The 13338-nt window shown below is 42.2% G+C and overlaps 1 protein-coding gene across 2 annotated transcripts in view; it reads left to right on the forward strand.

Moving 5' to 3' along the window:
* The window catches only part of Usp6nl (USP6 N-terminal like), a 127859-nt gene extending 118993 nt beyond the window's left edge, over window positions 1–8866 (forward strand). For both annotated transcript variants that reach the window (XM_013349059.2, XM_013349060.2), the window contains one exon: window positions 6198–8866. In XM_013349059.2, the coding sequence (XP_013204513.1) occupies window positions 6198–7564 (1367 nt within the window). In that variant the 3' untranslated portion in view covers window positions 7565–8866. The remainder of the gene's footprint in view (window positions 1–6197) is intronic.
* The last annotated feature ends 4472 nt before the right edge of the window (window positions 8867–13338 follow it).

Genomic DNA, 13338 nt, shown 5'->3' on the forward strand with positions numbered 1-13338 from the left:
TGTGTGTGTGTACATGTGTGTGTACATGTACGTGTGTGTGTGTGTCTGTTAAGGTAGCTACTTGCAGATTTGCTTCAGTCTACTTTTTGTGATAGAGAATACTTTTAACACATACAAACATAACTGATAGTGACCCTTGTTGCTTTTATAGGTTCCACGCAGTATTTCCTTGACCCAGTAAAAGTTGAATACTTAATCTGCACCAAAAAAAAATTTTTTGTGTAGAAATCATGTATGTTTTTTCTCTTAATTTCATTAGTTACAGAGGTCAGATTGCTTGACAAAGAGACTGGTTTGGTTCGACTGTTGGAACTGAGAGGTCTTTGAGACATGGTTTAGAACCTGCTTCTGTGAGGGGAGCCCTTCTCATAGGTTCCCTGGGGCCACCTCCATCTCTCCATGCAGCTCTGGTTTCCCCCTCTCTGGTCCGTTGCACTGGATCACATTCATTCCTTTCCCTTGCCTTGTTCCATTCTTTCCTGGACCCTGTTCTGGTCCCTCTCTCTGATCTTCTTTCCTCACTTTATTTCCCATCCTCACAGGTACGTCTGCCCAGACCATCCCTGAGTTGTAAAGAACATGCACACATTGGTTATAGTGGCACTGCTGAGACTCATGGGAGTAGTGTGATTGTAGTGTAACCAGTCAGTCAGCAAGTGTTGGTGGGAAATGTATTATGACACCACTGTCACAGACTGTAGTTGTCTGAACCAGAATGGCCCCCATAGGCTCTTATATTTGAATGTCTGGTCCCCAGTTAATGGAACTGTTTGATAAGGATTAGGAGCTGTGGCTTTGTTGGAGGAAATCTATCATTTGGAGTTGACTTTGAGGTTTCAAAAGGCCATGCCAGACCCAGTCACCGTCTCTCTGTCTGCCTGCTGCCTGTGGATCAGAAGGTAAAGCTCTCAGCTACTGCTCCAGTGCCATGCCTGTCTGCTTTACTCATGATGGTCATGGACTAACCCTCTAAAACTGTAATCAAGCCCCTAGCTAATGCTCTCCTTAAGAGTTGCCTTGGCCATGTGTCTCTACAGCAATAGAACAGTACTAAGACACAACTGTGCCGTGAGTATCCATCAGCCTGTTCCCCATGCACGGCAGAAAGTAAAGTCAGCAGACACTGTTTAGAACTTCGGCCCCGACACCTGTGAGGCCCCTCCCTCTCTAAGAAGCACTCTGGGCCTAGCTTGCTTCACTGCTTTTAACATTTAGAGGAATTGATTTTTAGGCACTTACATCTTAGGAGGCACTTTTATATTCCTGTCTACTGCCTGTTCATTGAAAAGTTTTATGGGAACAAAGAGGCCATTTCCTATAAATGTGTTTGTGCATTTTACTATATTGACCATTGGCTTTTACACACAGGTACCTAATGAGGGCTTGTCACCTGAGGGTTAACTAGATATTGTATAATCTTGTGTGTGGCTTTCCTCCCCAAACTCTACTTTCTTAACTCTGAGCTGTGTTTGTTGTAATCAGAGTTTCTGGCTTGTCACATGGGCATGTGCTATTGCTCTGATTCACAGTGTTCTGATAAGCTAGGTACTCTGAAGGTGACAGGAGAAGCTGCTGGGGTGGTGAAAATGTGCTATTGAGTTGGTGTGAGAAGCTTTTCTTGAATATTTTAGAACACAAACATTGTGCCCCAGTGTTCATTTTGGTCACTTAGCCATTCAGTGAATTTCCTTTAATTCTTAAAATTATTATTTTTAGGTTTTATGTGTATGGTTTTGCTTGCATGTATGTCTCTGTGCACCACATACATGCAGTGCCCACAGAGACCAGAAGAGGGCACTGGATTCCCTAGAACTGCAGTAGCAAAGTTTATAAGCTGTCATGTGGTTTCTGGGAATTGAGCCTGGGTCCTCCAGAAGAAGAACCCTGTTGAGCCGTCTCTCCAGCTTGCTGTCAATTCTTACACAGTCTGTAGATGTGTGTGTTAGGCTGAGAGATGGCTCAGCTATTGAAGGCTAGACTCACACCAAATGTCAGATGCATACAGTGTTAGTTGATATTCCTTAGACATATTTCTGTACTGAAAATGAGAGGTGAAAAATGTGTCTTGTTCTTTACACTGAAAATAAACTTTCCTGTACCCGCACGAGTTCCCACCTCTGCCTATCTCTTACTTGCTAGTTTAAAATTCCTTCTCCTGAGAAATACAGACCTTTTGCCTACGACTCCATACTTTGCTTGTACATCCTGTCTTTATTTATTCAAAGGCTTTCAGAATAAACACCAATGGCTGTTGCTGAATAAAGGTGGGTGTCCGTGCCTAAATGTGGAGGATCTGTGTTTTCTCATCTTCATTGAATTCCTTCCCCACCAGCTTCCTTCACTTCAGGTTTTTTTCAAGTTCTTCTTTGGGTCTTCCTTACACACTGTAGCTGTCTACCTTTATTTTGTTTCCTACAGTAGAACCTCAGCCAGTGATTCTGTGTTGAGTGAGAAGAGCCGAGAAGCACAGGACAGTTACATTTGTCTGGTGTGTGGGCATTGTCCCATTTTGGTTTTGCTTCCATGGTTTTGAAGGGAAAAAAAAACTAGATGAAATGGATGGAGTGAGGGTTCTTGAACTTTGCGTTTGACAAGGTTAACCATGACTGTAAAATTATAAAGTATGGAGATGAGGAAACTCTAGTTTTAAATTTTTTGAAAGTAATAAAGCCAGATGTCTTAAATCCCAGACCCGCAAACATAATATGTATGTGAGGGAAGAAGCGCTAAATGGATCATCTGGAATAGATGTTTGAGCATGAAGAAAGCAGAGTACATGATTGCTAGCTCCATTGAGAACGCCTTGTCTATTAGGCTGGTCTTGTTTTTACTGAAGGTTGTTCATTTAGTGAGTCAGAAAAATCACTGTTAACATAATGTATAGAGTAAAGCATTTGGCAGGGTCTTTAAGACATTTAGGATTACACTGAAAATGCGGCCTGCAAGTCTTACCCCAAACTGTGTGTCATTATCATCTGGACTATTGAAAACCCTTGTGGAAGCACTACATGTTCATAGCAGACGTTTATGGCAACTAAGACAACATAATAAGCCTCTATTGGAGAGCACTTCTGTTTTGTTAACCAACACTAACTAGTGCCTGTTCCTTACCTTCGTGCCTCAGATGCAGGCTTAGAACTGTATAGAATTTGTAATAAATGGCTTATTTTCTGCATGCTGTTGGTAACTCACTTCACTTCTGGTTCATGTTAAAAATATTAACATAACAGTAGACATAAAAACTTACATTATGTACCTTGTTTCATTGTATTTTATTTTCATAATTTTAGAAATCCTCCAGTTAAGCATGTAGGTATTTTTTTTTCTAACACACTGCAGTTGTGAGCATTCATATAACAATTGGTCCCACAGTTTCCTTGCTTTTAAGCAGCTATGTGCATATCAGGGTCCCATTCAGTCCGACCTGTGAGCTGGGTTTTGATGATTGGCTGGTGCATCATCTGATAGGATAGTAACTAGCCTTTAATGTCCTGCTCTTCTTGAATTGCCAGAGTTGGGACTAGAGGAAAGTTGTAAGCTGGGGTTTTGTGTTGCAGGTCTTTGTATCATCTTGATAATCAGTGCATGTTCTAGTCATTGTCCCTGGCAGAGAAGATGACAGTCACATATTTTTCTGGGACTAACTGATTAACTGTTGTAGAACTGATTTAAAAACAAGGACATTTTGTTGGGGTGCTAGATAGGTCTTGTTTCATAACTTGTTGGTCTTTACCCTGAGGAGCTGAATACTCTGCTCTCAGCCAGCGTTTAACCCACTTCCCATATTCATAAGCAAAAACTCTCAAATGGTAGCTTTTTCAAGTTTGTGTTACCACTTGAAATAATTTTGGTCATCAAAGAGACACATGGGAATGCTGTCTATGTCACAGTTGCTGAGTGGCGTGCTCTGCTGTCTTTGAAGCAGCGTACATCCTTCACTCTGCTCGTGCCTCCTGGCTCACATCTTATCACATGGGCTTCACGTTAACGTGTCCAAAGCAACCTGCCTCACTGCTTCACTGCAGCAGAGTATGAGGGGAGAGTGAAGATGCTGGAGTCAGCTTTGGGTTTGAACTCTGGATCTGCTACCTGCTAGCTGTGAACACTTGAGCAAGTTCACCTGTGCCTCAGTTTTGTCACAGAATGAGATAATGAAATCGCAAATGTTCTGTGCATAGTGTTTTGAATGATTGCTGACATCTGGTGATTACTTAATGATCGTAAGCCATTATGACTATCATTGTCGTCATTTATTATCACCCAATCTAAGTCTAAATCACCATTTAAAATAACTTCTGTGGCCGGGCGATGGTGGCGCAAGCCTTTAATCCCAGCACTCGGGAGGCAGAGGCAGGCGGATCTCTGTGAGTTCGAGACCAGCCTGGTCTACAGAGCTAGTTCCAGGACAGGCTCCAAAGCCACAGAGAAACCCTGTCTCGAAAAAAACAAACAAACAAAAAAAAATAACTTCTGTGATGTACCTCAGATTATAGAACTGATCTGCTGAAAAGTCTCTAGAATTTTCCAGTTAACTCGGGACAAAACTCCAAGTCCTCTTCATAGTGCCCTGTGTGTTATGACTTAGTTTTCTGACCTTCTCCTGGGACTTCTCACCTTCTTGGGCCTTTGTTCAGAGAGAGGGTTGTGCTCTTTCTGGCACTCTTCCTTGCTCTGCACCATCCCACTTCCAAGTTTTAAATTGCTTTTACCACCTTAATTTTCCTGTTGTTTTGTTTTGCTTTCTTTGGATCAGATAGGATTGGATTGAGTTGGAATGCTGGTGACAGGATTCGGGGCCTTATACATGCTAAGCAAATGCTCTGCCACATCTACTTATTGTCTATGTCATGTAGGTTCCAAGGATCCAGCTTGAGTACTCTGGCTTGGCAGCCTTTACCCTCTGAGCCATTCTCTGGACCCTGCACAGACTGATGCTGGCAACGTATTTAAAGGATGTTGTTGCTCATTCTCCCCCTCTAAACAGAGCATTGCATTTCTCTTAAAGTATCCTAAAGAAGTGGGTCTATAGCTGTTATGTACCAATTAAAATTTTCTTTAAGAAGCTTGCAGTATGAGAATTCTAAGAGTAATAAACATGGTATCCCTTTCCCCACCCCCCTAAATACAACAGAAATAACAAGATTATGGTGACTAGAGTCACACAAAAGTATCACATCTCTATATTCACAGCAACACATGCAGATCATAGTATCAGTTAAGTTGGACCATTAAGTGAATATTTGAAGAAAGCAAAGCCTTATTTCAAATGACAAAAAAAAAAACCTGTTTTATAATAATGGGTAAAACATTTTGCAGTTTTTGCAAACGAAGTCCTTTCATGGTAATCTACATTAGTTTTGTGGTAATCTGGTAATGTTATAATAGAGAATTTAAAAATATTTCTTGCTAACTAGCCATTTTATTGCACCTTCCTTCAATTCCTTACAATTCTGTGTTAATTATTTATAATCTAAAACTAAAATGGACTGGAGAGATGGTTCTGTGGTTAAGTACACTGGTTGCTTAAGAACTTTAATTCCCAGTGCTTACAACCATTTGAAACGCCACTTCTCAGGGTTCCAGGTACTAGGCACGCAAATGGTGTCCATACATATATTCAGACAAAACACAGAAATTTTTTTTTTAATTAAAGAAATTACCTAGTGTAGTTTTCATTCTTTCCAAATTTCTTTTCCTGTCTTCACATTTTTAAGTAGAATGTTTTTAAGATGCTTGTCTCCAGTTGAAGAGTATGTTTCTTTAAAGAATAAGTTACACTGTGGGAAATACCCCAAATAAGAATATGGGGAGAACTTTGGGACCACAGTAAGTTATCAAGTGACTTGCAACTCTGACAGATGTGTTTGAAACTGAAGGCGAAAACTTTATTGATTTCAAAGGCATGGGTTAGAATGAAAATAACATAATGTTAAGACTCAACCACTAGCCAGTCGTGTTAGGAATAAGAGCATCGGCTTTGCACGGAAAGTGTGTGACAGTGTGTTTTAAGAAAATAGAAGAATCGGGTGTTAGGCGAAGTTAGCTGTGGTTCAGTGCCATTTATGTAAACTTGCCACCTGTCAGTTACTGGCATTTTCTGTACACAAGACAGTCTGCAGTTGTTAATACTGTGTCTCTTAGACTAGATGCCCATCATTCCTGTGTTTGTTTTACTTATGAATTTATCTTTCCTTTAGGTAAGGAGGAAGAATATCCAAAGAAACCCTTGGGACAGCTTCCACCCGAGTCTAATTCTGCTTGTATTAGTCAGTTGAGCAATGGACAAAGAAGTGTTGGCAGGCCCAGCCCCCAGCTAAGCAGCAGAGGAGAAAGTGGATCACCTCACAAGAAGCATGAGCATTCCCCTGCCCACCACAGCAGAACCAGTACCCCAGAAAGAGTCCGGCCACCAAGACGGAAGTCAGTGGATGACGATAGTAAACACCTGAAGCCTTCGTCAGGTCCCCAGGACAGTTCCAGGCACTACAACCATGCAGCTGCTAACCAAAATAGCAATGCAATTTCAAACATCAGAAAGGAATTTATGCCCAAATGGAAAAAACCATCAGATGCTTCAGTGATTGAAAGAACTGCTAAATATGCCATCGAAGGCAAAAGTCATTCAGTGTATCCCACTCCTACAGTTGCCATTCCAAGTTCTGCTGAGGCCCGAATGTCAAACTCAAGGCAGAAGATGAAGTATTTTGATGGCAGTGATGGGAAGCGGGGTTCTAATGCTTCCCAGTATGACAATGTGCCTGGGAGTGAGAATGAAAACGGAGCCTCTGTGGAAGAGGCCCCAGAACGGACCCACCCTCACAATCCAAGAAAGCACACTGAGCCAAATTCCAGCCCATCAAAAGTATCCAACAAGTTTACTTTGAAAGTGCAGCCTCCCAGCCATGTGCGATACCCATCCCAGTTAGAAGGGGAGGAGCACAGGGCTGCATATCCACCCTCCTACAGCAACCCCCCTGGTTACCATGGAAACTCTCCAAAACACATACCTGTTGCCCAGAGCAGCTTTGTGTCCCCACAGATCAACCCTGGGACCCAAATTAATCCTTCCAGGAGACTGTATGGTTCTTCTCTTTCAGTTGATGTTTCTCCGGAGAAATCCTACAGCCGCCCAACTCCTGTTGTTCTACCATCCAGTCGAATTGAAGTTCTTCCCATTGACATTGGTGCTGGGGGATATACAGGTAGTTCAGGGTCACCAAAGAATGGAAAGTTCATCCTTCCTCCAGTGGATTATTTACCAGAGAACAGAAAATGGTCAGAAGTTAGTTATACATACAGACCTGAGATGCATGGACAATCATGGACTCGAGATGCTAGCCGTAGCCACTTAAGCAGTTTACCAAAATACGCAGCCTTTCAACACATACCTTTTCAGGACCATGGCCTTCCAGAAGTATCTGTAGATAGTCCAGTGAGGTATATAATTAACCCAGCTATAGAAGATGCCAGTCCTCCTGGGTATCAATATGCAGGTCCCTTACCTCCAGCACATCGCTACAGAAATAGAGAGGGACTTTCTATTCAAGAGTCAGTGTTGCTGTGAGAGTTGGCTGTATTCACTGAAGACAAAAGAACAGAAACCATGTGATAGCCACATTGCTATGTTAATAGTTGCCAAAGCAGTATTTTATACTATTGTAAACAACTCGTGCAGTTCCGGTGTATGTCAGGAAGAGAGTGTGTGGAAGTGCTTTATCTCCATGTTGATTCTGCTGAGATGAGTGTTTCATTGCATCGTCACGGAAACTTAATAGGAGATTAACCTGGAAACATAGCAATAGTTTTTAGGGATGCCCACACTGTGAGGCTCTTTATATTGTTTCCTTCATATCTTTCCTTCAGACCTGAATGTTTCACTCTGTTGATACATTCTGTTTTGACCACTGTCAGAAAGCACTGAGACACCAGAGGAGATGTTCTGAAGGCTATCACTCATTTTTTAATAGGTGTAACATACACCTGTGCATACAGATTTTGATCACAGAACTTAGAAATGTTTTTTAAAACTACCTTTAACCTAGATCGATGGCATAACCGTGTTTCCCCCCTTATCTTTCTACCCATCCTGCCCTGGTCATATTTTAGCATAGGTTCTAAACTGAAACTGACTAAAAAAATTGTCCTGACTTTATGAATCCTACATCTCACAGAATGTCATTCTCCTTCTGTTACTGCCATTTTATCTCTACCTGAAAATTAAAGACACTGGGGAGAAAGGCTAACCACTTATGGTGCTTAAAATGTGGGTCAGTTAGCTTGAGGGTGTGGCTGTGGGTCAGTTAGCTTGAGGGTGTGGCTGTGGGTCAGTTAGCTTGAGGGTGTGGCTGTGGGTCAGTTAGCTTGAGGGTGTGGCTGTGGGTCAGTTAGCTTGAGGGTGTGGCTGTGGGTCAGGTAGCTTGAGGGAGTGGCTGTGGCACAGGCTCAGTGTCCTCTCACCTCCGGCTGTCTCGGTGCCCTGTGCCCTTGGCTCTGGTCTTGACGGGCGCAGGGCACTGACCGCAGAAGGAGTTGGAAGTCACAGCCCTTGCAGCACTCTGGGCAGTGGAAGGTTGGTTTTCAGGTTCATTTGAAAGCAGCATTAGCCAGACTGCTTATTCCTCGCTCTGCTTCAGTTTCACAGGGCCCCAAGAGAACCGCTCACATGGGCTTCTTCAGACACTCATTCTTTACTGAGTATAATGGATGGGCCATTACATTATCCTGGTCAAAATTGTGAAAAATACCCTAATAAGCATCTAGAATTTTGATCTTTGTAAAAAAAAAAATAGTATGTTTCATAGTTTTTGAGAAACTTTTCAGTGAAAAATAATTGAGGTTCATGGTTTAAAACAATTAAAATATGCTATTGTACACTACTGTCACCACGACATAGACACCATGGTGGGTTCCTTAAGAGAGGGTGCTCTGTGTGGAGGCTTGTCTCGTTGTTCCCTTCTTGTATCTGAATATCAGAAAGGAGAGAGTCCAACAGTGATTGTCCCCTTCCTCCATGTTGGGGATATAAGCATTTGAGGTACAAGAATATGTCTTAAGATGAAAGCAACATTTGTTTAGCTAGTGAACATGACAATATTTTTAATGTATATAATGATCTTAATGTAATCTAATCAATGTGGTAATGATGTTATTAAGTGTGGAAACAAATGCAGTATATTAAAGGTGAGCACCACACTGAAACTCCAACCCCTGACAAAATAACCAGGCTCTTGATTTAGATCATGTGGAAGGTGAGAAATAAATGTATAGAAATGTAGCTGAGGATATTAATTACAGTTCTTAAAGTGTGACTTTGTGGCTTACAAGGAACCAAGCTGTACAATTTAGTTTATGATGGCAGCATCTGTGCCTCTCCAGAAAGTATATATAGTAGTGGTAAATAATGTAGACTATATATATATATATATATACTATATATATATACACACACTATTTTCTTATGTCATTTATGGCATTTTTTATCTGTATACTTTTTGATGTGATTGTTTTTAACATGCTAAAAGTAATATGCATATTTTGTTCTGTGTCTTCTATGTGCCGTTTTCACGTGGCAAGTGCTTTGTTCTGGTGCTTGCAGGGCCAGCCAGATGTCTTCTGTGCTTCCCCACGGTGTTTTACATACACTGTAGTTCAGCTTTCATCTCCAGTGATACCATGTTTAGAACGACATCATCTTCCCTTGGTTGAAGTATTATTAAAGGCAATAAGGTCTTCCCACTATAAAATGTATCTCTGTTGGTTTTTAAGTAGAAAATTTTAATTTAAAATTATTTTGCCACTATACAATTTTATTATTTTAAATTTATTTTTAAATAAAAGAAATGATAAGAGAAAAATATTGACAAAGTGATTCAAAATGTATGTATAGAATACATTTGTTGAGGACATTCCAGGCCTAGTAGCCAGTTTTGTTTTGTAACTGCATGCCCGTAGTGTATTTGTCAAGGGTGAGTCTTCTTCATGATTTTTGTCCAGCAAAATGAGTGAGCCTTTGGGCACGGTTGTAGGTTTCCTGAGAATGAGCCCTGCTGATCTTTAGACCTAACTAGTGAACTTAAGTTTTTGTTTTTGCCGGTTTTTTTTTTTTCCCCTGATCAAATCTCACCCCAGACCATTTAAATCATATCTTGGGTAGGTATCAGCTAACTGTATTTCCTTCTTGTCTTAATGCTTTTAGCTTGAAACTCTCTTTAAAGAAAAATGCCTACGAAGTTGTCTTATGTTTCTGTTGTGGGATATTGTGGTTTGTTGTTGTTTTTGTATTTTGAGACAGTCTTGCTATGTATCCCTGCTTGTTCTGAAACTGTATACCAGGCTAACCTTGAAGTTGAGATGGTCTTCCTGTATTAGCCTCCCAAGTGCTGAGGTCACAGACATGGCCCTCCATCTTACTCAGCACAGGACTTTCGTAGTGTGGGTTTTGTTTTGAATGGTGAGGGTTGAACCCTTGGTCTCAAATGCAAACACTACAGGTGAATTAGCTTTTAAAATTCTCTAAGGTCAGAAGTTTCACAGTTTAAGGAGTGGTGTCAGGAAAATTAGGAAAAGTCCACTGGCCACAGCATTATCAGCTGTCTGTGAATTTTATGAACTTCTAGTCACAACTGACTAGCTTCAAGGATGGAGGTTCACTTCCTGACTGACTCCTTACACCACTCCTTCAAAATAGAGCCTTAAGGTTGCCATTTTCCTTCAGTGGTCTACTTTTCTTAGCCCCAGCTATTTAAAGATCTAAGCGAGGAGAAAACCCTGGTCTAGCTTCATTTGACCAGTCAACATTTTGAGCAGCTAGAACTCACAGGGGCTGTTTCCACACTTGAGAACATGAAAGGATTGTTTTGAGTGCACAGATAATTATGAACAGTTACCATCTTAATGGTCTTACTAAATCTTATAATGTGTGAGCATGGAATGTCTGTCTGTTCTGAGTAGTAATCGCAGTGTTTTGTGGGATTGGTGTGGGTTTTTTTTTTTTTTTACTAGAATTTCATTTCTAAAGCTGTTGCTGTTTTATTCTGTGCCATCGAAGCTGTTCTCTTCAGACCCTGTTCCCTGAAACCTGCTCTGCCACGGAAGGAGAGGAGGGGTCAGGGCTGCCGTATAGTCCTAGGGTGTTGGGGGAGTTGGGAAGTTGGGGCCAGCAGCCCTTCAAAAGAATTGAGTCAGTTTCAGTTCAGTGATAGAGCAACTTCTGATTTGGGGGTTGATAGTTGTCATCATTTGATAGACATGTGGTTATTCCAGAAAAAAGTGGGACTTTGCCAGTATAGGGGAACAAAAGTTACCAGAGAGTACCTGCCCCAGAGAAGGGGATCAAGCAAAGCTGTCACCCACAAAGTAGAGTTATCTGTGAGAAATGGCAGTAGTGTTCTGTTCCCCTGTCAGTTGGACCATGTGGGCTGGAGACTGTTAGATCTGCATGGTAGGCTGGGTTTGTTATTCAGCGATTGTGTGACAATGGGCAGTTCCCATTCCCTTTCCTGTCTTCACCATTATCAGCTCTAACATGGGCATCTGAGAGGTATGGGTGGAAGAGAAGACAGCCATGATTTGATTATTTGAGTGAATGGAGTTAATAGTGATAGTGGTTTGAGTTTTGTGTCTGTGCCAGCTGCTATGCTAAGTCCTTGTAGAAATTGATATTGCAATCCCTTCATTTTGACTCACTTCCTCACTCATAAACTGAAAGTATTTTTGTTTTTCTATTTCCTAGGATTGAGTTGATTGGTCTAAAGTGCTTGGCACGGTGTCATGGACTAATACTGTTATTTGTTATTACATGCCACTGTAGCAATAGACTTTAGTGGTCAGGAGGGATTTGACCTTGCTTCCATGGAGTTGAGAATCTACTGAGAAGTCCAGGGGTAAAGGCAGTCAACTTGCATGTGATCTAAGAGGAAAAACATGATTGAGACTTGAGATGGTGTCAGCTTCTCACCAGTGGTGGTGGTATAAAATACAGCAGACCTGCCCTTGAATGTGGGGCTGGAAAGTCTGTTTGGATTTGACCAGGAGGAGGAGCTCTTGCTGGCCTGCTGTCTTCCTAGAACCACCGGCAAATCAGTGTTTGCAAGCACAACCAGGAGGCAACAAGGCTCTCGGAAGGTTTGGATGAGATGAGATGAAGGATTCAGTTGCTGAAATGAAGGATGAGGTAAGCCAGGAGCGGAGGAGGAATGTTCTGTGGTGGAAGACAATGGGGAGATTGCCTGCTGCAGCCCCTTGCTTCTGGTCCAGTTTCTTCTTGTTCTCAGAAGTATTAAACACCGATTATTAACTCTCTCTAACGCAGACTTGACTTTATTTGAAGGGAAGCACAATCAATACAAAGCAGGCAGCACGGAGCAGATTACATGTACGCATCAATGTGGTAGAGCAGCTGCTTAAATGCTGCCACCACGAGTGGTACTGAGGACAAGGGATGGGCACATGATGATTGGGAGTGGGGAACTCTTCCACATGCTAAATATAAGGCAACAGCAAGCAATGGCTTGCAGAAAGCTGGGTCCTTCTTGAGGGAGTTAATGAGCCCTGCCACTAATCTGGCTGCATTATTGGCAGGTGACTGAGCCCATCTGGGACTCAGTTTTCAGATGTGTCCACAGTGGCAAACAAAATTGGAGTCTGAACATAGTTCTCTCTGCTCCATAGTCTGAGGGGGAGGGTACCCCCACTCTAGGCTGCTTACCTTCTCTGCAGGGCCTTGAGTGTCAGGTGGTGAATGGGAAGACCCTGACTGGGAAGCAAACAGTAGTGGGGAAGGCATGTATTTACCTACTTCTGTGGCAAGGACCAAGAAGGAGTGGTACCCAGAGCCATGAGTGCCATAATCATCTTGGCCCAAAGGTGACTCTCACAAGAAAAGATGGGACTTGAAGTGGCTGTGTGTTGGAAGTAGCCATGAGAACAGATGGAGGAGATGCTTATAGCCACGAGAGGCCAGGCAGCTGTCGAGTGCTGATGTGTGTGCAAACAGCTGATGCTGAGAATATAAAGACAGATTTGCCTTAGCAACATGAACAGTGGTACCCATGAATAGCATCACTGGCACAGTCATCTTTGAGGAGGAGTCTCAGTGGAGCTCTGCATTTGTCAGCTTGGTACAGTGGCCTCACGGCCATTAAATGTGTGCAATAGCTTGAATTTGGACAAATCACATTTCCCTTCATGGCCTCACTTTCCTCTGCTGCCCGAGTATGATAGGACAAATCAGGGAAGACCATGGATCTCAGCCTTACCTGGAAACAGTCTTTGAGGACTTCCACTGTCCAAGCCCAGCCCACTGACGGACGTCACAGCCTCTCGGAGGAGGGCCCATGA

The sequence above is a fragment of the Microtus ochrogaster genome, chromosome 16 (genome assembly GCF_000317375.1).
Source record: "Microtus ochrogaster isolate Prairie Vole_2 chromosome 16, MicOch1.0, whole genome shotgun sequence".
In the NCBI taxonomy this organism is placed as follows: Eukaryota; Metazoa; Chordata; class Mammalia; order Rodentia; family Cricetidae; genus Microtus; species Microtus ochrogaster.